This window comes from Podarcis muralis, chromosome 1, assembly GCF_964188315.1.
Source record: "Podarcis muralis chromosome 1, rPodMur119.hap1.1, whole genome shotgun sequence".
In the NCBI taxonomy this organism is placed as follows: Eukaryota; Metazoa; Chordata; class Lepidosauria; order Squamata; family Lacertidae; genus Podarcis; species Podarcis muralis.
This window is the reverse complement of record NC_135655.1, coordinates 70,965,145-70,991,285: the sequence shown is the minus strand read 5'-3', so window position 1 is coordinate 70,991,285 and position 26,141 is coordinate 70,965,145. Positions and strand designations below refer to the sequence as shown.

The following is a 26,141-nucleotide window of genomic DNA, read 5'->3' as shown; positions in this document are numbered from 1 at the left end:
CTCACTGAAGGCTGTTTTAGCCCAAGTCACAAATTCCAACATGAAGGCGGGCACTGTTAACTTTGCCTGCCTAGCCTACTGTGTTTTGAAGTTGACTCATAGATATTTAGTGTACTGAGTTTTCCTTTATTTCAAGATACCATTGTTAAAGTGTATTTTAAAAACCTGCATATGTGTGCAGTTGATCAACATATTAATCTGGAGAAGTAAACATCCATATGTGCTTTCTAGTAATTAAGCAAACAAAAATAAAACTAGGCATCAATGACCTGGGTGAAATTACTTGGTCAAAGTTAATGTTTGACTTGTTTAGTTTGCATTATTGTACAGCACCTTCGTTAGTCACACAGTATGGGCTACAAGCAGTTGGCATTAATATGTCAGGGCTGCTTCACTAGAGGAGTACAGTTGTGAGTGAGTGTCTCTCTGTGTGTACATGCACACACACACACACACACACACACACACAGAGAGAGAGAGAGAGAGAGAGAGAGAGAGAGCTAGGAAAGCAAACAGAATGCTCATACAGGAATGACAGGAGTTGTTGCAGAGCTTGGCCACCAAATCAGCAAGTTGTTTTGGTGTGGAGTTTGATAGTGCTGAATGCTAGAAATAAGGTCTCAAATAGAAGGCATTGTCACTGTAGTGCAGAACTTTTCAAACTGTGTGTTGCACGTATGCTCACCGTGCTCCTCCCAGGGCTGTTCAACCTCCTGTTTGCTGGTAAAGCTGAATTACTATGTTGCAAAATGATGCATGTCTAAAAAGTTTTCACCAACATGAAAAGTTTGGAAAGCTCTGCTCTAGTGTGTGCTGGTTTTGCCTCTAGTCTACTGAGCTTGGGAACAGCATATCTTCCAACACATTGAGGGTGTGAAAAACCAGGACACTCTCTTCTGGGGCTGCACTCCTGCACGAGTGATGTGACCAACATGAAATTGTAAATCCAGAAAAAGTTTTTGGGGTGAGATCATGGCACCCAAAATGATCACTGTGCTTTGCATGAAAAATCGGGACAGTTGAGGGGTATGGGAACAGGCAGGCCTGGCTTTGTATCACAGTCTGTAAGCATACATAGCTGGTAGAGAAAATTATAATAATTATCATTAAATGTGTCTTTTGTGATGCCCATGCTATATGTTACCCCTGAGCCGTAGGAGGCTATCCACAAGGCTTAGTGTCCAAATATAGCAACAACAAAAGTATTCTTATGATGCCCTCCCCCCATTTGCTAGCTTCTGATTTTTCACCTGCTATTGGACATTAAAATGAAGACATCTTTGGATAGCTGGAGGGATGTGTTTATTCTTGAGAAAGATTTACATTTTCTCTTAGTAGCTTTGTGGTAATTATGTTTGCACTTAGCTGATCACCAGTTGTGCATTATTACAATGGAAGGTGACAATTTGATTGTCCTCAGTTGCAGAAACAAGTAATTTTACGTTCAGCAAGGTGTCAGGTAACACTGCCTCACAGTACTAAGAGCTCCTGGCAGTGTGGTTTGGCACCTATATTTAACTGCTTTGTTGCTTGTGTAACCTCTGTTGAATCAGAAATGCCATGCTTGCATAGTAGGCTTTAAAGTAAACTAACAATCTGCAACTGCACTGTAGCACCCATTGTTTCATTTTGGACCAAGGTACTAATTTGGTGTTTTACTAGAAAGTGATTACAGATACGCTTGAAATTGACACTTTATTTGCTGATCTGGAACAAAAGGTATTGCTGAGCTGTAGAATGAAGTGCTGGGAATCAGTTTTTAAGATACTGGACAAGAAAAGTGTTTTGCTGAGAAGAAAGAAGTGTTTTGCATTTTATATATATATATATATATATATATATATATATATATATATATATATATATATCATTGACTGTGTCTTAATGTGATGCAGTCTGTCCCTTCAGCTTTACTCCACTCCTGAAAGCCACGTAGATGAGACAAAGCACATAAAGGTAACTTCAGCTGATGAATTTGGAAGAAATATGGATTTCAAATATCTTTCACAACCCCACATAATTTAAGGTTTTTTTGTTGTTTACTCCTCTTCAAAAACAGTTCTGTTGAGTTTCCTTGAGAGCTGTTTTATTTATTTATTAAATTTATTTCCCACATTTCCTCCCAAAGGAGCCTCGGGTGGCATACATGCCAGGGATAAAACAATGCAGTTATTTTCAGCTATTGCCTCAAAATATAACAATCCAACGATTTTTAGGATTTGGGGTTTTTCTGGTAGAACTTCAACAAGGGCAGGTGATTATTTATGTTACCTAGAACTCATAGTAGTGGTTAACTGTGACCCCCCCCCCCCAATACTAATGGTCTATACAGTATTTATGTATACTTTATGTTTTGTTACAATGGCTGCCAAAGAAGCAAGTAAAAGCAGAGCAAGGACTGTTGCTCAGTCTGTTGCCAGCACCCTTACTATTGTTCCCAATTAGAAAATTTCTAGCTGAAGGCTCTGTCTGTCTTTCTCTCAATCTGTGTACGTGTCAGTAAGAAATCAGATATGCAGAGACACATGGCAGAGTCATACGACTTTAAAGGCAGGCAGCACAGAGAAGCTAATACTAACCACTTAAACAGAGGTAGTTACATGATGTAACATTATCAGGAGAAACAATTCATGAGTCAAAGCATTCCGAGGCATACGAGCTCCAGCCCAAAGAACAAGCTTAGGCTGTATAAATAAAGTGACAGGAATATTATCAGCTAAATATAAACTGCAGAAAATATTAACTTCTGGAGTTCTGAGTTGTATGATCAGTGTTTCACTAGTCTTCAGCACATCGGGTGTTGCGTTCTGACCTGAAAAACCGCCCCGCCTCCCAATTTATGCATGACATCCACATTGGCTTCACTCCTACCCCACTTTCTACTTACCTTCATGTACACTGTTCAGGACTGGCCCCACCACTCAAAAGGTGGAACTATGTCAGGGGCACAGGGAGAGTAAAATAAAGCAGGACTTGGTGTCTGAATGTTGCATAAAGTAAATTTGATGGGCGCACAGTGTGGAAGATGGAGAACTCTTTTCTTTGGTCTGTCATGAATCTTCCAGCTTTCAGATTAATTGGATGGCCCTGAGTTCTAGTTATGAGGGAATTCTCTCCCCACCCTTATCCCCACCATGCACATCACTTATCTAAGCATATATTCTTTTTTTTTTCATAGCTGTTTTTATTATACCTGTTTTATAATACACTCTCACTTACCTAGAAGTGAGACCCGTTGAATTTAATGGGACTTCTGAGTAGACATAGCTATGGGTTGTAGCCTTACATGAGTTTACTGAAAAACAGCCAAATGCTGAGATACCAGAAGTAAACAACAAACAAAATTACAGAATTTCTTGTGCAAACTGCTGAACCAAACATCATTGTCATAGTTTTCTGTTTGGGAATTACGTGTCAGGATACAAATCCCGCTGTATAGGCAGCCACTCCTGTACGGTCTCGTCCCTGTCATGTATGCCCCTTGTAGTTGGATACCATGCGTTATAATTTAAGGAAGTAACTATTTGTTATTAAATGTCAGGTGGATTAGAGCATTACTTCAGCAATTCATTATGTTTCTGAATTTATGGCTAGATAATACATTTTGGCAGAGTCAGGGTTCCAAATAATCTGGCACCAAGATTAAGATTTCCATTTTCTCATTCTAATTAAGCCATGCTTCCTGGAAATGGGTACTCTTCCAGGGCACAGATGTAGCAAATAATTTCTATGTCTGATTTGTGGAGCTGTTTCCAGAGCAAAATAAATGACTGCTGATTCGCTGAAACAAGTGAAGCTACACCCGTCTTAATCTATTCATGGAACAGAAGTGACGGAGTACATAACAGACAGTGCCATTAAAATCACAGGTGCACAAAACATTTTTTAACAACTCCATAAGATCACCTTACCTTGCAAGTAGAAAAATAACACAACATGGAGAAGGTTGGGGAAAATGTTTCTTCTAATTCACTAATTTCCTTATTACATTTTTTTTCTTTTTTGGTGGGGGGGTAGCATTAAAATCCACAATCTTTCACTGCAGACTGAAGTGGTATAGTTCACTCTTGAGTCTTAGGAACATTCGCATCTGCATTTTTATATTACCTGGTGCAGAGTGAGTCTGAATCCATTAAACCAGTGGTAGCCAACATGGTGCCCTCCAGATGTTTAGGACATCAGCTCCAGGCTCCATTGCTAGCAGTCAGGTATGTTGGGAGTTGTAGGCTGTGTTCAGACAGGACTTCATTCTCTTTTCCTGGCATATCCTTCCCTGATAATTTCTTCATATTGTGTGATCTTTCACACAATGTAAAACCCACTTCTGGAAATCTAGTGGAAGTTCAGTACTCATTTCCATGTCAATGATTTCCAGGAAAAAACAACAACAATCCCATTAACTCAGGAAATCATGGGAGTTTTGTATTGTACATTCACGTGGCAAAATTTGTAGCAGTGTCCCAGCATACGGTTCTTTCCCATCATTTAAAATTTAGCACAGCATGGCAGTATGTTGATGAAAAAGTCATGGTTCCATAATGCAACAGTGTGAAAAGTAACATTAGAAAATGAGACTGAAATGCTGTCATTACAACTAATAAAACTAAGCATTAAGCCCCACACCTGAATGCAGCTGCAGTCCAAAGTATTTGGAGGGTACCACTTGGCTGTCCCTGCATTAGATGGATGGGGGCATAGATGCTAATTGAAGGATTGAGGCCCAAAGATCAGACCCAAAGAGACTCAGGAACCAGAACTCTTAACCAGGTCCAGCTGCAACATGCTGCAGATACCAGTGGTTAGGTGTTAATGTTGAATAGCTTAGTAAGGAAACCTGATTCAACAGTGGAGGTAGGTGATTTTAGAGTTCTGTACTTTGCAGAGAGAAGTTTATGGTTTAAAACCAGCCTAGGAGCAGGAATGGAAATCATAGCAGTAGTGCAGAGAGCAAGAACAGATATCTGGCTGAAAGAAGGTGACATCCAGACCAGGTTGTTAATTGAAGAAATGTGAGGTTTGTAGCAGGTCGTCCATGATTAGAGGGCAAGCCACCATTGCTGGCTCTAACAGTAATAATATTTACTGGGTTTGAAGAAATGTCCTGGACTAATATATCTGGCAAATTGTTCCTTGGGCAAGGGTGCTAGATTGAGGCCCAAAAAACCCGATTTCAATATCACGTTCCTACAGCCTACAGTATTTTGTATTGCTTAGCAGTTCAGCCTTTCCACATGAGGGATAATATATGGCTTCCAATAAGAGGAGTGCTATTAGTATCACAACATAATTATTTTGTCAGAACACTTTTACTGACATTGTGAATTTTGTTTTTGTTTGTTCATTCATTGGATAACGTATTAGAGGTATTTCCCCACATATGTTGTGGGAATTCCAAATGCCATCTAGCAATTCTGAAAGTGCGCTTTGGATTATTTGAAAAACACACTGGATGGAAAGTTTCTATAAGCTCAGGCTTCTTACAAAAGGGACAGGAATAAAGATTACTTTTGCGAAGTCTTGTCTTTACCTGGGTCAGCAGCTTTTACCAGACAAGCAAACTTTCACATGTACAATGGTTTGCTTTCACATGTATAATGGATGAATTTTGTATGTGCAGAATTGACACTAGGTAGAGAACCTCTGTGCAAGAGTCACGGGTTATCTGCTTGCAGAATTTACCAAATTACATACATATCTTCCTGCCTTCCTTCCTTCTTCCTATGTATGTATGTACGTTTGTTTGTTTGTTTGTTTGTTTGTTTGTTTGTATGTATGTACGTACGTATGTGTGTATGTGTGTGTGTGTGTGTGTGTGTGTGTGTGTGTATATATATATATATTTGCTTTCGTAGATTTTCACGGGTACAGGAATGCAGGTTTTGGTGTCCTCGGGTGTCTTCCCGTGTAAAAGATGGGGTGTCTAGGCGACGTTTCGACGAGGTCTCACTCGTCATCTTCAGGCTGGTGCTTTCGGCTTCTTGTTACTTAGTTATCTTGTTTCCCACGAAGACCACTGCTACTGGTGTCTCCCAGAAAGAATAAAGCCTCAGACTGCTTTCCCCTCAAACCAAGAACCTGAAACAGGTAAGACTGCTACTTCAGTCTTACCTGTTTCAGGTTCTTGGTTTGAGGGGAAAGCAGTCTGAGGCTTTATTCTTTCTGGGAGACACCAGTAGCAGTGGTCTTCGTGGGAAACAAGATAACTAAGTAACAAGAAGCCGAAAGCACCAGCCTGAAGATGACGAGTGAGACCTCGTCGAAACGTCGCCTAGACACCCCATCTTTTACACGGGAAGACACCCGAGGACACCAAAACCTGCATATATATATATATATATATATATATATATATATATATATATATGCAGGTTTTGGTGTCCTCGGGTATCTTCCCGTGTAAAAGTTGGGGTGTCTAGGCGACGTTTCGACGAGGTCTCACTCGTCATCTTCAGGCTGGTGCTTTCGGCTTCTTGTTACTGGAACAGAGCTCTGTTCCAGTAACAAGAAGCCGAAAGCACCAGCCTGAAGATGACGAGTGAGACCTCGTCGAAACGTCGCCTAGACACCCCAACTTTTACACGGGAAGATACCCGAGGACACCAAAACCTGCATTCCTGTACCCGTGAAAATCTACGAAAGCATATATATATATATATATATATATATATATATATATATATATGTATATGTATATATGTATCTATCTTGTGGGGACCCTTCACATCTCAGCATGGCATGGTGTCATACGGTTTATTACAGCAATGCTTTTGTACCTCCCTCCAATGTCCCCTCAATGTCATACAATGTATCCCCCCAGACAGTCACTTAATGCAGTGGCTGCAATTTCCTCTTATTCCTCTACTGCACAGTATTATAAACAGATTTTTAAAAACGAGCATCAGACAAATTGGATGCCTCTCCTTTTACGACTGTACCACTGTAGACACTTGTTCCTAGGAAAGTGGAATTGGATCCATTTGATTGCATTTAAATTTTTCATGCTTCAGCAGTTTGTCTGGGAGCACAGTAAAGAAAAACCCCACAAGTGAGAAGAGTTTAGAATAATAGAACTTGATTTTGTGTATTATAGCAGCACCATTTGCGCCGCTTTAGTTAGGGTTGTGTCAGCACTTCCATTATAAATCCCTGTTTTCAGGGGTTATAAGTGGCGAGGGATTCTTTTCTAAAAAAATAATTTTTTTGGAAAAAACAACTTCTAGAAAAGAACTGATTTCACTGTCATTATAAATTTGTTACGCACAAAAATAATATTAGGTAAACGAAAAAGTGGCACAATGTCAAACCACTTTTAGAATAGGGGTGATTTGCATTTTTATTTTTTAAAACAGTACTGAGAATGCCAGAAAATACCTTAGGATCATGTTGATCTGGGTTGAGGAACCCTTGCCCTTCCAGATGTTGCTGGACTTACAGCTCCCCTCACTACCAACTAAGATGACTGGTAGTGAAGCATGATGGGAAATCTACTGCCACCACATCTGGAGGACCACAGATTCCGCCCAGATGTAGATGGTCATAAACCCGTTTTTACAAACTTTATTAAGTTCTTCAAGATCCCAGTTGTGCTCCCCTTAGTGGCTCTATTCTCTAGAATGGAACTTTATTATTCCACTCTATTCTATTAGAATGGAACTTTATTATATTAATGGTCCTGTGATTCTTTTTCAACAGTCCCCCCCCCAAAAAAAAAGAAGTTTGAAAGGGAAGACCACTGTGGGAAGAAATAGGCTTCTTCTCCCTTCCCTCTTATACCACACTCATGCTGAAAATCACTCTCCCAAAGCTGGCTTGATCTCACTGGGTTAAAAAAATAAATATATAACTCAATTTTGTGTAGAGTGGTTTTGGGCAGCAATATGGCATAAGGGGGAAAGGGTTAAGAAGCCCCTCCCTTCAAATTGCAGCTTCAGTGGTTAAATTTGTACCATAACATGAAACAATTGCTTAGGAAAGTTCTAACCTTTATGGCCTATTTGAAAATCTTAAAAACCATTGAGGGCAACACAAAATAGCGACATAACTGGTGATGCTCAGATTCCCTACGCCAAAGGTAGCCTAATTCAAAGCAAAGAAACACTTATTTTAAAAATACTAATAAGAATTGGGAGAGGCAGGGGGCCCATGGGAGGAGCCAAAAGGGTGTGTCTGTGTGAGGGCACCCCGTTGCCCATGGGTTTAACAGAGGGAACCCCAAACTCAAAATATAAAATACCCCATGGCATGCTGGATCAACATCAATAGCATTAAGCTTGACACAAATGCCCGCGACTTTGCCCTCAAAGTGGCTTGCAAAGTGGCACAGCAGCTATTCCAGGGCTCCAAACCACCCTCGCCTCCAACAGCATACCTCCTTCTGTCCGTGATTTGTCATGATCGAGGCATCCCGTCTTCCACCCCCGTTATTTCCACCTGGGACATGCTGTTGTTGGTTTTTTTTAAAACCCACCCAGACTGCCTATTCTGTACCTCAGCAGTGGGGTACGTTTGGCCCATGGTCCTAATTAGACTTGATAGGTCTGCCTAGTTGGCACATCATGCTATTTGGCACCTGCCCTACATCTGACATCTGGTACGAGGCAGGTAAAGACATCGCTGTGCCAAAATGGGTTTTGCAGGCACAAATAAGCAGCTGAAAGATGGCACCTGCAAAGCCTTGCAAACTTGGCTTTGCAACCGCTTAAAGTCAGCCGATCATCACATTTGGCAAGGGCTTGCAAAGCACTTTTTATGGGGCTTCACAAATACACTTGGCTAATCATCAGGTCTTATGGCCCACTGTGGACCAGGATTCACAAAACTCAACAATCAGCTGATTTGTCAGCACTTTGCAGTCTGTACATTTGCATCTTTTTTTTTTTAAGTCACCAGATATCAGGTGGCATCAGCTGATTGACAGGTGGGCAGGTCTACCTGCTGGATCCACTTCCTTCCTCCCTTCTCTAGTTGGTATATTTCTTATCCGTATAGGGACAAAGCGCAGCAGCTGGAGTGCAAATAGCATAAGTTTGTACAGTACCCATAGCTCAGGCAGTTTCAAAAGTGCAGCTAAAGAGCATATTTCAGGAGTATTTGGTGTGGTGTTTTTATTTTGTTCATTACAATAAATATAGCGGTGTCTATAAGACAGGCGCTATAGGCATCATAAAATGCAAACAGATTTTTGTTTATTCTGCATAACTAGCACCTAGGCCAATTTAACTACAGTAATACCTCTGGTTACGTACTTAATTCGTTCTGGAGGTCTGTTCTTAACCTGAAACTATTCTTAACCTGAAGCACCACTTTAGCAAATGGGGCCTCCCGCTGCTGCCGCGCCACTGGACGATTTCTTTTTCTCATCCTGAAGCAAAGTTCTCAACCTGAGGTAAAATTTCTGGGTTAGCGGAATCTGTAACTTGAAGCATATGTAACCTGAGGTACCACTGTATTTATTGCAACACTGACTCAGTATTTCAGGGATGGGAAACCCTTTTTAAAAATACCTGAGAGTCACATTCCATTCTGTGCAACCTTCTGGAAGCCTTCCTGCCATTGGAGGCAGTTGCTTCACCTGACATCATGGGTGGACCATCACTTCTTGGTAGATGATGCTCAGATTCGAATCCTCTGTTCTCATACATTCAGTATTGTCAGTGACAAAAATAGGAACAGCTTATGAAGTTTCAGGATCTGGTGCTGTCTTATCCTGCAGATTATGTGTCTGTGTGTAGATAGATAAACAGACCAGAAGGTGGGCATATAAGTGTTTCTGCACAGATATACTAGATTTGTAGCAAAACTTTGCAATTATGATAAGAAACATTTTCATGTTGTTTAACATTTATTTTTAAGTATCCTGAGTAGATATATTGTTTAAGGTGTATTTATCTGTCCATTGAATAGTTGTTTACTAATGCGTCCTTATCAACATTGACATATGTATGTATAAATAAACAAATATGAAATGGAAAGAAAAGATGTTTCCACTGTAATTGCACTGTTAACTCGGTAGCTTTCAGAACGGTCACTTGAGGAATTACCCAAATCCTGTTTATGAAACGGAGGTGAAGTCTTTCCAGATTAATTATATTCAGCATGTAATTTCTAAACTTCACTCTGAATTTTGATTTTCAATTAACATTCCCAATTTGAAGATAATTTTCTATTTAATGTAATTGCAGGAAATAATTTATTGGCTGATTAAGACCGAGAGCCCAGCCTTCCTTAAGAAAACACCCCCTAACAAACCAGCCTTTAAAAGCCATCTCATATCTTTGGACAGATTTAACCTATTTTCACAGCTGCACAGTTGCATTTAATTAGGATTGTGCACTGTTATTCATTGGTGCAGTTTGTAGTTGGAATTATTCTTAAGAGACATTTTCATTTCTGGGTTTGTGTCATGATTAATTTAAACTGAAAAAAGCAGCCAGAGCTTATTCCTTCTGGAAGAAGTCAGCCCTGTTTGTAATTGGAAGATGCCTGCGAATGCTCAAGTGAATAGAATCGTCTTCTAAGAACTGTTTTAAATGCACCATTGCCTTAAAACCACTGGAGATTTATTCACAATTGTACTGTGCTGGTAATCAGAATAGTGTACATTTAGCTTTCATGTTTAAAATAAGGTGGTATGTCTTGCACACTGATGCCAAATATTTGTCCTGACTTATCCCTTTCCAATGTCAGGATCCTGTGACTGCAACACTAATGTAATGGTTAAAATATCCTGCAGTAGTTAGAATTTGAAACTCGAGAATTTATTTTTTTTGTCCTGACTGTTTGAAATAAACCTCCAGGATTCAGCTATTTTGTTAGTTTAGTGTAGTACATACAGTGATAACATCAAGATAATTCTGGTCATTGACAGTACTTTGGTTTGCACTCACAGTCTAAAGGTCAGCATTAAAATTATTTGTAAGGTTTGTGGTTGTTATGATTATTATTGCATAACAGGTATCACTGTTTTGATATGTTTCAGATTTATGTCAAACAGCCTGTAATACTTCAATTTTAAAATGTATATAAGTAGATTAGCTGAACCAATAATAATTTTGTTCACTGTAGGATACTAAATCTGATTCTTCTCATTAATTGTGAGAAATTTAGCATTAGCTGTTAAATCCTATGTGAAACTTGGCCTGTTACATTAAAAACTACTGTTTAAATTGGAATTAACTTAATTATTTTTCTTTACACTTGATATTTCCTTCACTGTAATATTCATGAAAGCATGTGTCAGATCTGTAAATTTAACTGTTAGTCTCAGATTTCCATACTCTTTAATCAGTAATTATTTGTCTATAGAAACAGTACTACTGAGTTAATGATTTGCTAATTTGAAAAATGCTCATGTGGTTTCCTCTGTTAACTGATTTGCGCATTTTTAAGGAAATGGTATGAAATCAATTATTATTAAAGAGTAATTAAGGTGGAAACCTCATTCTTGAGTTATTGATGCAGTTTTCGTAATAAAGATATTCTAAATTTTCTTAAGAATATCTTAAGTATATGTCCCCATTAATATATTTGAACTGTTAGTTTACCTTAAGAGTGTCTTCTTGTTTCTTCATAAATTAACATTTTTTTATTTTCTGTTTTTATTGAAATAATTATTTTTGAACATTATCATGAGTCTGCTTCTGTGGAAAAAGGCTTAAAAAGATAATATCAAATATTCTTCTTAGAATAAAGCGGAGATTTTAAATGCATACCTTTCTTTATCATTGATCCAAAACATTTGATTGTATTCCAAATTCTTTGCTCCTTGTAGCAAAGGAACAATATGAAATAGAAAACTATTTTAGAAACTTAATTTTTAGAACACAAGTAATGCAAACTTCAAGAGGCAGATTCTTTATTTATTAATTATGCTCTACATAGGGCTTATTTGGAGCAGCATAGATAGTAGCTTATAGATTCTGTTTTGCAAGGGGAGCACATTCCATAATCAAGTGATCAGTGGCTTTCTGGCTTAATTGTACAAATACTCAAACAGGCAGTTCTCACATGCTCACTTAAATTAAGAGAACATGCAGGAAAAACCTTTGGGTTGTGAGGAAAAACTGTGTATTTACATTAGGAGCCTTTATGGTATCAAGGACAGGAGAAATCACATACCTCTGGTATTTCAATATGATTATTCTGGCTGCACCAACCACTTCCTTCTCTGGGTTTAAGTCACAGAGGACTCACTTGTTTAAATCTGAAATTCACATGAAAGATGAGAACTTAATCCAGCTACCCCAAATTCTTATTTTTGCAGTAGTGTCTTGATCAGGGGTCAGGAACCTTTTTCAGCCGTGGGCCGGTCCACCATCCCTTAGATCTTCTGGGGAGCTGGACTATATTTTGAATTTTTTTTAAAAATGAACGAATTTCTACACGCCACAAATAACCCAGAGATGCATTTTAAATAAAATCACACATTCTATTCATGTAAAAACACGCTGATTCCCGGACCGCCCGCGAGCCAGATTGAGAAGGCGATTGGGCCTCATCCAGGCCCCCAGACCTTAGGTTGCCTACCCCTGGTCTTGATCAAGGCTTTGTTAAGGTGAGGGATGCTCCTTGATCCATCTTTGTCACTAGAGACCCAAGTGATGTCAATGCCTAGGAGTGCATTTTGCCAGCATCAGCTGGTGTGCCACTACAAACACTAATTCTTTCCTTTGATATTGCTCCTGGGCTCTTGGCAAACCGCACTTAGTTTAGGGATATGATGGTAAATTAGTTTTGGACACGGTAGCAATAATAATAATAATAATAATAATAATAATAATAATAATAATAATTTATTTATACTCTGCCCATCTGGCTGGGTTTTCCCAGCCACTCTAGGTCCCCAACTACCTAGACCAGCTTGTAAAACCCTTTAAGGCTTCAGTGCTATGCATGCTTATTTGGCAGTAGCTCAACTGAAACATGTAAAGAGTCACTCTGTAGACCATAATAATAATAATAATAATAATTTTATTATTTATACCCTGCCCAACCCAGCCACTCTGGGTGGCTCCCAACAGAACACTAAAACCCTATGCAAGCAAAAGACCTCTCCCTATTTTGACTTTATTTTTTTCCTTTTGTTGTATTTGCAGCCAAGTCTTTAAATTTAATAGAATGCATCTGTGTGTTTCCTTTTCTTATCTTGTAGAAGAATGTCTTCCAAGCAGGCCACCTCTCCATTTGCAGCTGATGGAGAGGAAGCAACAACCCAGGACTTAGCATCACAGGAGCAGGAAGAAGGCAACAATGAAGAGCTTGTGGCTTCCCATCTGCCTCTACACACCCTATTGCACAACAAACCTCACTCCGAGGAGCTACCAACTCTAGTCACTACAATCCAACAAGACGCTGACTGGAACAGTGTTATCTCAACCCAGCATAGAATGGTATGTCCTAAATCTGTGACAACCTTTGGAGTGTTGCTTTAGGCAACTCTTCTTAATCATGATATTTTCAAACTGAAATGACACAGTGCGTAAGAGATCAATGTCAGTAAGCTAAGCAGTTCCTCTTATATGTATACAGGTCTTCTTGAATGAAGTCATGGGATTAGTTCACCGCCAAAAGGAAATTGCCCCTGTTTATCATCATTTTCTTTCGTCTCCTAATTTAAATCTTGGCATCTTTCACCTTATCAATATTGTATTGTGTTTGTGGTCATGGCTATGAAGACTCTGTCAGTGATGGCTGAGCTAATATACTTGAATGTAATGCTAATTTCTTCAGGGAACTAAGCAGCTTCCACCAGCCTCCAGATGCTTGGACTACAGCTCCGGTTGTCTTTGACTATTGACCATACTGACTGGGAAGGTAGAAGTTGTAGTCTAACACCTGGAGGTTAGAAAAGGCTGTTCTAAAATGTATTTGAGCTCATCAAAGCTAATTGCCTCTTTCCCAGTATGAGATCTTATTGCCATGATAAGAGTTCCACCCCATTCACCATGCAGATAACGTCATGTCTTGTTTGGTTTCACAATTCAGAACACCATTACCCCTGCCATAGACCACAGATGTCAGCCTCTAATGACTGATGTGTTGTTCTTTTAAGTTCATTGGTTTCAGACCTGCCAGTGGAGTCCTGCACTGCAGAGGTGACTCTTGTCTCACCTACCTTCTTTCCAGGACCAATGATCAAGCACCTTAAATAATGTAATTTTTACTTGGCAATGAAGAGTAGAGAATGGCAAAAGCCATGTTATCTCCTTCACATCCCTCATACTTATAATTGGACTTTGGACAAAAGCACCCAGTGCTTAAATGGAGGGCATCTCTCTAGAGCGGCTTGGTTAACACAATGAAACTTGTATAAAACATATTGAAGGAACATTCTTTCAGGCTGCATGTGACACATCAGTTTGTGGAAAATTATTTCTATCTCTTTGTTAATCTGCAAACTTCAGATACACAGCAGCAGATGTGCTGATAGTTGGATAAAATGTGTCCCCTCCCCATAATTGTGAGAGAACTCCTAATAGGATTCCCAGACCTGCTGTGTTCCCCCAAGGTACAAACTATCTACTCAGGCTGTGTGATGAGAGAAAAATGTGTCCCTGAAGCCAGGTGTTAGGAGCTTAAAAAATTAAATGTGATCAAACATATATCTTATACAGTAACTGAACCTTTTATGTTCTTTGAAAAGTGGAGAGAGGAATAGTAAAGAACTCAAAAGGAGATGGGATGGGGGTGGTGGTGTGGCACTGAATCTACATTTCAATGTATTTGCAAATCTTCATCCAGATTTACTTCTCTTTTTCTGGGGGAGGGGGTGGGTGGGACGCAACATCATGTCAATACTTGCTGTTCCGTCAAGAAGCTGAAACAGCCACAAGTTACTCTCCCATTATCAGATTTCTGAAACAGGTGCATGAACTTTGCTCGAGTGACTTAGCTTTCTGGTTTCACTTTTCTTGTTTCTGAAAAATACCCCAGCCTTCTTGGATAAAGTTCCTGAAAATCATTAGTAGTTAACCACATGTCCCTAAGGAGAGATCCAGAAGGCTGTACATAATTCTTCACCTAAGTGAGGACGGCCTGTGTGTGGTAGTAGTTGGTCCTAAGCAGAAACTGAATTCCTGAAGCTTACAGGGGGAAAAACAAAAATCATGTCGCTTGAAATTATAAATGTCGATCAGTCAGAAAAAGTGGCCGATATCTGAACTGATGGGGAAATACAACAGCTTAGGGATTGACTGCAGCATTTAACCTTCAATTGACAGGTGGGATCAAATACACCCTGACATGGGGTGGGGTGGGGGGAAATGCATAAAAACGTTTGTGTTGGTCTTCCACAGTTCCAGGTATTCCTTAATCATGGTGAGGTGTGAATTGCCATGTAGTGTTTCAATGGCTCTCCTCGGAAATCTGATTGAAAATTGATGTTTTTATTCTTGCAGCTTTTGGGGTCAATTCTACTTCTCTTACAATGGCAGAAACAACTTAAAAACCATTCACACCAAATGCTAGAGGGGTGTCAAAGTGACACTGAAAGGTGGTGTTTATCTTCATGTCTATCGTGCTTAGCCTAGAGCAAGGAGCACAGAGAATGAGAAAACAATACCTTGTCATTATACATGTTATTAAGGGCCAGTAGTACCCAACAGGTTTACAAAACCCCTTTACAAATCTGAATTATAAGAACATTTTCCCCAGTTATAATCTTCCATTTCTGACAGCAAATTTGAATTTATTTATTTTTAATCATAGCTATCATTTTGTGCAAGACTTACAAATTGGGATTTTTGGGTCACTGCAACCCCAACTGCATTTGCAGATGTCTGCAAGCAACCTCAAAAACCTGTACATGTCCACTTTTTTCTGTTTACAGAAATATCTTTACAAAATGTCTTGCTCAGGGTTGCCAGACAGCCCCAGCAGCTCAAAACCTACCACAGACAGTGATTGAGAAACCAGCAACACATTTAAAGGTTTCTTTAATGTAAGCAACTGATAACATGGGAATTAGCTAAGAACAATCTCTCTCTGGTTGGCACATTGGGGGGAAAAACACCGCTCCAAAAATTCTCCCAGAGTTGCTTGTCCACAGATCCAGAAGTGCTTTTAGGTGTGAAGAAGACCTAAATGATTTGTTGGGCAATGATTTTAAGGATTGTTCTGCTTTAATTGATTTGTTGTCTTTGTGCTGTTGTGTTGTTATTATTTTGTAGTTTCATTTTGTAATTTGCATATTCTTTGTAAGCAGATTTAGATATAAATGGGATGTGACTAATAATTATGAATGATAAATACAAATTGCAGAATCCATAGGTACTAAAGTCATGGACATGTAGTTATCAATCATTCGCCAAAGTCAGCTGCCTAAGCCCTAGGACTGAATTCAGCAATAAAACCTCACCAGAACGTGAAGTCCAGAACCTCAGAGTAGCCATCAGTCAGTCCCTGCTTTCCATAGGACCCAACTCCAGGAGGCCGTGGGTGCTTGTGGGGACCGGGCACCCACAAATCAATGAGAAAAGCCGGCAGGCGGCAACGGTGCTGCCTCCAAGAGAGAAGTTGTTCAGTTCCACCCTTTACATCCAGCCAGCAAGGCACCCTTTCCGGGTAGGTGCTCAGATGCAGAGGCAGAGGCATGTGCAGGAGTGTGTGTGTGACGTCACGTGTCCACATTGCGGTAGTGGGCACCCCTGCCCTTCTCTTCCTCTGACAATCTGAATGAAGAGGCAGGTCCATAAGCTTAGCCATGGAAGATGCATCCATAGCATCTCACAGTGGAACTGCTGGGGATACACAGATCTTTTGTTGTTGAAGTCGCCACTGCATGCTTTCTGACATGTTAGGAGATGTTGCACTTCTGAGCAAATCACTCATGTGAAGAGTTACATATTGGGGCCAATTCATAACGTATGAATAGAGGTTTTAGAGTGTCTACCTTATGCAGCTGTGTGAGATTAAAAAAAGAAAGTGGAATATGGAAATGGGCCTGAAAAAATTACTATACAAGTCATTTCCAGCATTCTTTGTATGCAGCACTTCTGAGTTATAACAAGAGTAACATATACTATATTGAATTTTAATGTTATCATTTTTTATTTTTTATTTAAAAAAAGACAACCACCACCAAACCCTACACATTGACTAGAAATGTTTTCAAACTTTCACTCCCTTTTGATATCAGGAATTGCTTTTCACTGAGTCCTTTGTGTGTTCTGAATGTCTGGAAGCCAAAATATTTTGTTTTAACTCCCACTCTATAGTATTTCCCAGCTGTGTACTTATATGGTGTAATAAAAGGATTTAACAAATGGGAAATAGCAGCTGCATTTGGAAATTCCTTTTGTGCTTGCTCTTCATTTGACAGATTCAGCAATGTGCAACAACTGCCATGTCAGACCTGGAGTGGCTTCCACTTCAAGTATCTCATCTCCATCCTGGTGGATTTTACAGTAGAGAAAATACAAAACAATTGAGTGAGGGTGGAGGATGATCCCATTGCACAGTTGGATATGCTGGCAGTCTGTTTCTATCCTTTGACAGTGGGTGTTGATGCTTATTTTATTGGAAAATATGGAGCTGCATATATATGTAACAATACACCTTTCATTCTTAAAGAATTGTCAGGTTTTATTTATTTAAAATAGTTTGTGTCCCTCCTTTCATGCAGAGGAAACAATGCAGAGATTTAAACCTTGCAAATCGTGAGAGCTTGGAAGCAGTGTAAGAAATAGGCATATTTTGGGTATGGAAGGCAACTGACACATGAGAACAGCAAAAAAAAAGTTTTATAGTCAATAATACAGTAATTAGTAACTTACAGTATTATGGCTGTTGCTTATAGAGTCAATGTGGTGATATGCTGTGCATATTGATGTATAAATGAAACAAACTGAATGATTGATGAAAGTGCAATACTGTCTCTATTTAGCGGTGGTTGCTCTTATCCTGCCCATTTCTCTAAAGTCATTAGAGAATTTTTGGGGGCAAATAGACAGAAAGGGAAAACACCATATGGGGGAACATGAAATACATGCAAACTTGCAAAGAAGAGAAAATGAAGATAGGACTAGGTGGGAAAGATTGCTGAAGTGGATGTCTTATCAGCATACAGTGAGGGGGAAAAGTATTTGATCCCCTGCTATATTTGCCCATTTGCCCTCTGACGAAGAAATGACCAGTCCATAATTTTAATGGTAGGTTTATTGTAGCTGTGAGAGTCAGAATAACAACAGGAAAACCCCCAGAAACCCAGAAGACAAAAGGCGGAGATTGATGCGCATTATAATGAGTGAAATAAGTATTTGATCCCCTATCAACCAGCCAGATGTCAGGCTACCTGGTATCTTCACTGTATGTAACCAGCTGAGATTAGAAGCACCTGCTGTAAGGGAGAGGTCTTACCTGTAACCCCAGCTCTTTACAGTACCTATACAAAAGACACCTTTCAACAGAAGCAATCAATCCAGCAGATTCCAAAGTAGCCACCATGACCAAGACCAAAGAGCTGTCCAAGGATGTCAGGGACAAGAACAGGGGTTTTCCTGTTGTTATTTTGTCTCTCACAGCTACAGTAAACCTACCATTAAAATTATGGACTGGTCATTTCTTCGTCAGAGGGCTAATGGGCAAATTAAGTAGGGGATGAAATACTTTTCCCCCTCACTGTATGAGAAAGAAGGGGCATTCTAGAGGCTGGGAGCCATTTGAGGTCATTACCACTGTTCAGGGAACCTACTTGGGTCTACTTCTGCTAGATAGTATTTTTCAGGCTTCCAGGGCTGGTTAAATTAGCACCACAGGGCCTGTACTTAGTTTCTGGGATTGAAGCTCAGTTGGTTTTCATGAATTTTCCTTCAGATATCTGTGTTTACATTTGTCCTCTAAGTGTAGGCAGCATTGTACAGTGGTACCTTGGGTTATGAACTTAATTCGTTCCAGAGGTCCCTTCTTAACCCGAAACCGTTCTTAACTTGAGGCGCGCTTTCGCTAATGGGGCGCCGCCGTGTGATTTCTGTTCTCATCCTGGGGCAAAGTTCTCAACCCGAGGTACTACTTCTGGGTTAGCGGAGTTTGTAACCTGAAGCGTTTGTAACCTGAAGCATTTGTAACCCAAGGTACCACTTATCCATGTTAAGTTAGTTGAAAGGAGCGTTAATCATGAAATTAAATCAATGCTTCCTTCAGTGTAAGGGTTAGCAAAATAAACCCTATTCCATGCACAGAATTTACTGATTTAAGGATTCAATTACTGGATGTTCATATTTAGATTTTGATATAGTTTGAATAATGCATTTCCTGCTAAACCAAATTATGTTGTTTATCTGGCTAAATCTTTGTAGCGTGTGGTAACATGACATAGTGCTGTAGGGTAAAACTGGTGGGACAGCAGAAGTAATTCTATCTGCATAGAGGCATTGCACAAATGAGGCATGTGCCACTTCTCCTTCCCCTTGTGTGTAGATATTCCAGTAGCAACGAAATGGCTAGTTATGTTGGATGTAGCAGATAAATTGCACAGATGACTTCTTATTCCAGAAGTTGTTGGCAATAGGACAGCCATGAGCCGTTTTACATAAGTAACACTTACCAAGCAGCACAAAGCAGGCCACAATTTGTATTCAGGCATTAAAATTTCCTTCAAAGAACATTTAAGTACCCCAAGCAAAGATCTTGGCTGTTCTCTTGCCAAACCTGGGATCTGTAGCTGTATATTCTGAGCACATTTATAGTACCTTAACAGTCATAGCTTCCCCCAAAGAATCCTGGGTACTGTAGATTAATCTTCACAGAGCTACAATTCCTACATCCTTAACAAACAACAGTTCCCAGGATTCTTTGGGGGGAAGCCATGTACTTTAAATGTATGGTGTGGATAATGAACAAGTACTGCAGTGTAGATCTGCCCCTGGATAACTGACATACCTTGTCCTACCATTAGGCAGAGTAAAGCAGCCAGCTCAGCCAGCATACATTCGATATCTTGAAAAGGCAGCAAATGGTTAGTTGTTTAATTTATTATTGTTATATTTTCCCTGCCAGGGAGGGAAAGAGAGGTCCTTATCAGGTCCCAAGATAACTTGACTGGCCCTGGGTGCTGTGCACCTTGATTTGGGGAAGGGGGCCAGGAGCTGCGTTTGCTGCTCTGTCTCAGGGAGGAAAATGTTTTGGGTTAGCCCTGATAACTTTCTGCCACAAGGAATTGCAGTTTCAATGGACTAAGGTTGCAATTCCATACACACTTACGTGCGAAAACATGCACAGGATTGCACTGTTGGGAATGAGGCCATGGGACTCAGTGGGACTAGGAAGTTATTCACTGCATGAAACAACTGCAAACAACTACAGTTTGCATCACCACCAGAAATCAGGTGTTAGACAGAAATGCTTCCAGTGTGAGGATGTTGCATCTAGAAAGGGTTGGAATGTATGCCTCTTTAGAAATTAATTACAGGGAATGAAACTTCAGCTTTTGTCCGGATGTACTGAGCTGATGGACTGTGTGTCCTTTTCAGTGGTTCTGAACCTCTGTATTTCGAAGCTCTTTCCACCCCCCCTTTCCATTGCTGTATATTTACAATGTGTGTTTTGAAAGTAGCAGCATTTACATGCTCTAAATTGTTCAGTTTCTTTCCCCCTTTGGATGAGAAGGAATCAGGTATGCATGCTGATTAACACACTCCAGTCATTAACATGTGATTATGTGGGCTGCATATTGAGCACCTGCCAGAAGATAAAATCCAGTACTTTGCTACATCTGTGCAAGACTTTTTGCATTTCTTTTGTACTTTGACAGCTTGAGGGGGGGGATGGGTTTTGTATCTTTGTTCAGCATAATGAAGCTGTGTATGTAAAATGTTTTCAGCGAGGCAGGAAAAGAAACCATGGACATTCGTTTCAGTTTTTGAGGTTACGAAAAATCCAATAGCAAGGACTTTCACTGCCCTGAAAGTGAGACATGAATCAACTAACATGCTGTTTCACTGACATTCACACGCAAGTTACAACATTCCCGCATGTTTATAAGGATTATCTTTTCTGGGATTTGGCCAGGGATCTCCTAATTCATAACAGTTTTATGAGATACCTTTATGTCTCATAAATGTCCTCTTTTTATGTGACTCTTACACATGGTTCAGCAGTGTTTACCATACAGAAACACAAGAGCTATATTGCTTTCTTCCAACATTCCTCTGCAGGTGCTGCAATGCATGCATAGGAGAGCATGTTAAATGTGTGCAGGGAAGGATTTGTATGTATGGAAGTGGCTAAAATAATCCATTTTTATTGTGGCTTTTACAATGGAATGCTAGTGGCATTTACAATGTGTAGTTTTGGTGTGTGAGGAAGGCTGCTCATTTTACTCTTAAGTTAAAAAGCCTTAATTTTGTTCTCTTGCTCTATGTGTGGACAATATATGTATATTTAAAAAATATTCCTTTCCATGGGTACAGAGGCGGAGCTAGCTGCTCCGTCACCTGGAGTGGCGCACATGCTGTGCCCCCGGGGGCGGGGCTAGCCGCCCGTGGGAGCAGGGTGAGCGTCCCAGGGGGGCGGGGCGACGATGTCACTCCTCCTCAGTGATGACACCTGGGGGGGACCGCACCCACCTCACCCTCTTCCTCCGCCAGTGCATGGGTAGAATGTTTTCTTTTGGAAGGAAGTTCCTGGTGGCTTGTTTGGTGGACTCTAAATGCTGCCTTTGCACTCACAGATAGGGTTTTGATCCAGATAAGGTAGAGAGGAGATAAATTTGGTTAGTCCTTGCTTGCACGTCCTGTATACTACCTTCCATCCTATTCCTGGAGGGATCCCCAACTCTCTGAAGATTCACAGGGTATTGGGGCTTAGGGGGTGGGGGAATGGACAAAAATGCCCTCCCATCCTCTTCCATTAGAAGTGCCTTTGCTGGATTAAAAGCCCTTCCAAGAGTGCAAGGACACCAATAGGACTCCACCTTTTGAAATTATTTACGCAAAGTCCTTGGGTGTTCTGGTCATTTTGATACATGGGCTTCAAATATTTGAGTGATTAACTCTCTCAGTACTTCAGCAATATTTACTTGGCTATGTAACATTCCATGGAAATGTGTGCCCAGGATCTTATGGAAGAGAGCTGCTGGGTGGAGGGGGTTGTTTCATGGGACAAGTTACCGACAGGGGAAGGGTTCAGCAGTCCTACCAAATGGCCATTGGACTGTTACACATGAATGCTGTGCAACACAAAACTTTGTCCTGGTTATTCCTTCTCTGTTTGTAAAACATACTTGACTTAGAGATTCAGCTTTATAGGAAAGCTTTTAAAAAGAAATAAAAGTGGAAATACACACTGAAACAGTCATTTATATTTTTTGTGGAACCAGGATAACTTGAAAACTTTATATTAACGTGATGACTATATAACATTTTTTGGGTGTTTGTGTGTCTAAATATTTGCTTTCATTATATGTTAACTCCATTGAGACCCAATTGCTAGCCTGCTGCCATATTTTGGAATAAAAACCATTCTGAAGATCCAATGTTTCTTGGGTGTTTAGATGCTTGTGTCATATTAAATGCAAGGATTGATAAATATCTCTTCATAACTGAGGCCCCTCAACTGCATAGAAATGAGGACTCAAGCAACTCATTCATGTTAGTAATATTTATTTTCTGCTTTGCTGCCCACACATGCAAATGCTTTCTTTGAACTCCTATAGAAATAGCAGTTGCCTTGTGTTTGCAAGTGTTCTTGTTGGCTACTGAACAGGAAAGCATTAACAACTTCCAGTTTATGTTTGAAAATTAAAGTACAAGTTACCATTTTAGACTAGTTTGTTTTTCATTTTGTTGTTTTTACTGATCCCCCGCCCCTCCTATTTTCTGCTCTTAATATGTTGAAGCAGACAATAGTTTTCCAACAGTCTACAGCCCGTTGAAAGGTATTTTTCTGGATTTGGCTTACTCAGATAAGATTGAGGCATGCACAAAGTTATAATTTAAGAGATTCTTCCAATGAACAGGAGATCATGACAGGATAGGAGTATGCTTTTTATCTGATTCTGCTCTTAAGGTAGTAAGGACAACCAGCTCGCTGTGGTGATCCCTTCATAAAGTGTATATTTAGTTAGTGCTTAACTGAGACTAGGATCACTGGGGGCTCATAGAACCAGAACCTGTTTCAGTGGCTATAAATTAGCTCTAGGATCCACAAGGTTGCGATGAAGTATATTTTATTTCCATGAACTATAAAGCATGTGAAATAAAGTGATGCTATATGATTTGGAGATACTGGTTTACATTGGGATCAGGCTGCAGGACCAGCCTTAGGCACCAGTTTATTTTGGATCTTTCTACCTTGTTTCAGCACCATGTACATTCATTAGCGGAGGCAGTATGTCTCTGAAAATGCGTTGCTGGGAATAATGAGTGAGAAAGTGCTGTTGCATTCATGCCCTCTTTGTGGGTTTCCCAGGAGCACCAAGTTGGCTACTGTGAGAACAGAATTTTGGATTTGATATGCCACCGGTGCTGCACTTAGGTTGTTCTTTTAGCAATTTATATACCACTTAACACCATAATGCTTCAGTGGTATACAGCAAGGTTAATGCAACTATCAGTTGAAACTAACTGGACAACTTGCTGAAATTAAAAGGTTTTCACTGGTCTGGAGAAGTTCAATAGGGAGGAGCCTGTCTGATATCATCTGTGTGTGTGAGGGGGGGTGAGTTTCACAGGACTGGCCCCATAATATTGAAGGGAGTGATGTACATCCAACTGTGATTAGAATGAAACACACAAACATATATATATATCGAGAGAGAGAAAGAGAGAGAGGGGTGTGTGTGTGTGTGTGTATAACAGCCACTGGTTTAACTGGCATTCTTAACATGAGTTGGACTGTACCTGGTTTCATTTGAACCATGACTGTGGATGCTCTCAGTGAAACTCGCTAAAGGTCTGGTAAAGTGGATTTTTACGGAGGGAATAGCCACACTCAGTCTTTGAACCTGGAATTAGCTGCATGTCCATATGGGGATCATATGCTAAGGGGACCAATTGGCAAAGCATAGATGGTTGTTTCATGCAGAAAGTGTGTTCCATTGATATTTTGTTGGAAAACCACATTGTTGTTGGCATCTGTGTCTTGGGAGACAATGGAGGAGTGTGCCTTTGAGGGTGAAGTCAAACTGCTGGAAGGTGACAGTGCCTGCTGTGGCTGTAGAGACCTATATGGGAGAGACATGTTTTCTTCCAGCTGGGGCAAATGAAGGTGTCCAATTGTGCTGCTGCAGGTGCACCATGGTGTTTATTTCCTTTGTGCCCCTTCCAGCAGTCCTTCCTCCTCTCGTCACTGTCTGTATGGGGACATTGCCTGTCTGCATATGGGAAACACCAAACCTCCACCAACAGCAAGGTTACTTTCTCTCTGTCTTGAAATAAAATGTATGAGGACACTGAGAGAAAATAAAGGAAAATAACCTTAGACTTTGTTGATCAAATATCTGGGAATCCTTCAGACATTTGTGGCAGGCATGTAACACAATTATTGCTGAAGTGATTTGCCTTTCAAGTAGCTAATCTAATAGGTGGGTCAGATTTCCAAGGAAATGTCAAGGAAAGTCCTTCCTTGCACCTCTATTTCCCACCTGTCCAGTTTGCACCTGCAATTTTCTGTCAGCTCAGATCTAGTTGTTGTTAGTACGCAGAAAGAGTGTCCAGTTGCCTCATTATCATCTCTCTTCTTCTGTCAAATTGTGAATTTAAAATATCCTTACGTGCATGTTTTTTAATTTTTGGTGCTGTTTTCATTTTTAGATGTTTCAGACAACGTCCTTCCAAATTCTTGGGAGCTGGTTGGTTCTCCTGCAGGAAAAATGTGTTTGCTTCTAATTTAGATTTTGATAATATACTTCCGCTATTATTAGATAAACTAATAGTCCTTCCATTTGCTTGCTTAATCCCTTGAATACCTTTCAGTTCTCTTCTCAACTACATGCCTTCTGTTGCTGATTTGAGAGGCAAATAAAGATCAGAAAGAAAACCCACTTGGTGCCTGGTATTTTTAAAGGGGCAGTATTTATCTGAAGTGAAGGTTGTCTTTCCAGTGTTTAAAGGACCAATTTCCTTCAGAATCAATTTAGGATGAGGTTGTTTTGATAATGGATCCAATGCAAAGAACTGGACATTGTTGTTTTCCACAAAGGAAGAGGGCACTAAGATTAATCATTATTTTTGCCATGATCTATATGAATAGAGGGACGTGAGTGGCAATGTGGGGTAAACCACAGAGCCTAGAACTTGCCAATCAGAAGGTTGGTGGTTCGAATCCCCACGACGGGGTGAGCTCCCGTTGTTCGGTCCCTGCACCTGCCAACCTAGCAGTTCGAAAGCACGTCAAAGTGTAAGTAGATAAATAGGTATCGCTCCGGCAGGTAGCTAAACGGCGTTTCCGTACACTGCTCTGGTTCGCCATAAGCGGCTTTGTCATGCTGGCCACATGACCTGGAAGCATGACCTAGAGTCGGTCATGACTGGAACTAATGGTCAGGGGTCCCTTTACCTTTACCTATATGAATAGATGGAAATTCCTTTTACTCAGAGCAGGCCTGCACAGGGTGTGGGGGACTCCCTGGTCCTGAATGGGGTAACTGTGCCCCTGAAAGACCAGATGCGCAGCCTGGGAGTCATTTTGGACTCAGCTGTCCATGGAGGGGCAGGTTAATTCTGTGTCCAGGGCGGCTGTCTACAAGCTCCACCTGGTACGTAGGCTGAGACCCTATCTGCCTGCGGACTGTCTTGCCAGAGTGGTGCATGCTCTGGTTATCTCCCGCTTGGACTACTGCAATGCACTCTACTTGGGGCTACCTTTGAAGGTGACCCGGAAACTGTGGAACACCCTCTCTTCAGATGTGAAGGAAATAAGCAGCTATCTTATCTTTAAAAGACATCTGAAGGCAGCCCTGATTAGGGAAGTTTATAATATTTAATGCTGTATTGTTTTTAACACTCGATTGGGAGCCGCCCAGAGTGGCTGGGGAAATGCAGCCAGATGGGTGGGGTATAAATAATAAATTATAATTATTATTATTATTATTATTATTATTATTATTATTATTATTATTGACATTGACCAAGTTAAGTCCATTAATTTCAGTGTGATTTGGGTTTATCATACAGAAATGACAACCTTTCTTCAGTGGTGTCCCTGAA

The 26,141-nt window shown here is 40.3% G+C and overlaps 1 protein-coding gene across 16 annotated transcripts in view; it reads left to right on the top strand.

The window, feature by feature from the left end:
- Positions 1-26,141, top strand: part of SOX6 (SRY-box transcription factor 6) — a 459,717-nt gene that overhangs the window by 191,625 nt on the left and 241,951 nt on the right. For 15 of the 16 annotated variants that reach the window (XM_077930886.1, XM_077930879.1, XM_077930884.1 and 12 more), the window contains one exon: positions 13,151-13,388. The exons of the other annotated variant lie outside the window; for it this stretch is intronic. In XM_077930886.1, the coding sequence (XP_077787012.1) occupies positions 13,155-13,388 (234 nt within the window). In that variant the 5' untranslated portion in view covers positions 13,151-13,154. The remainder of the gene's footprint in view (positions 1-13,150; positions 13,389-26,141) is intronic. 16 annotated transcript variants of the gene reach the window in all.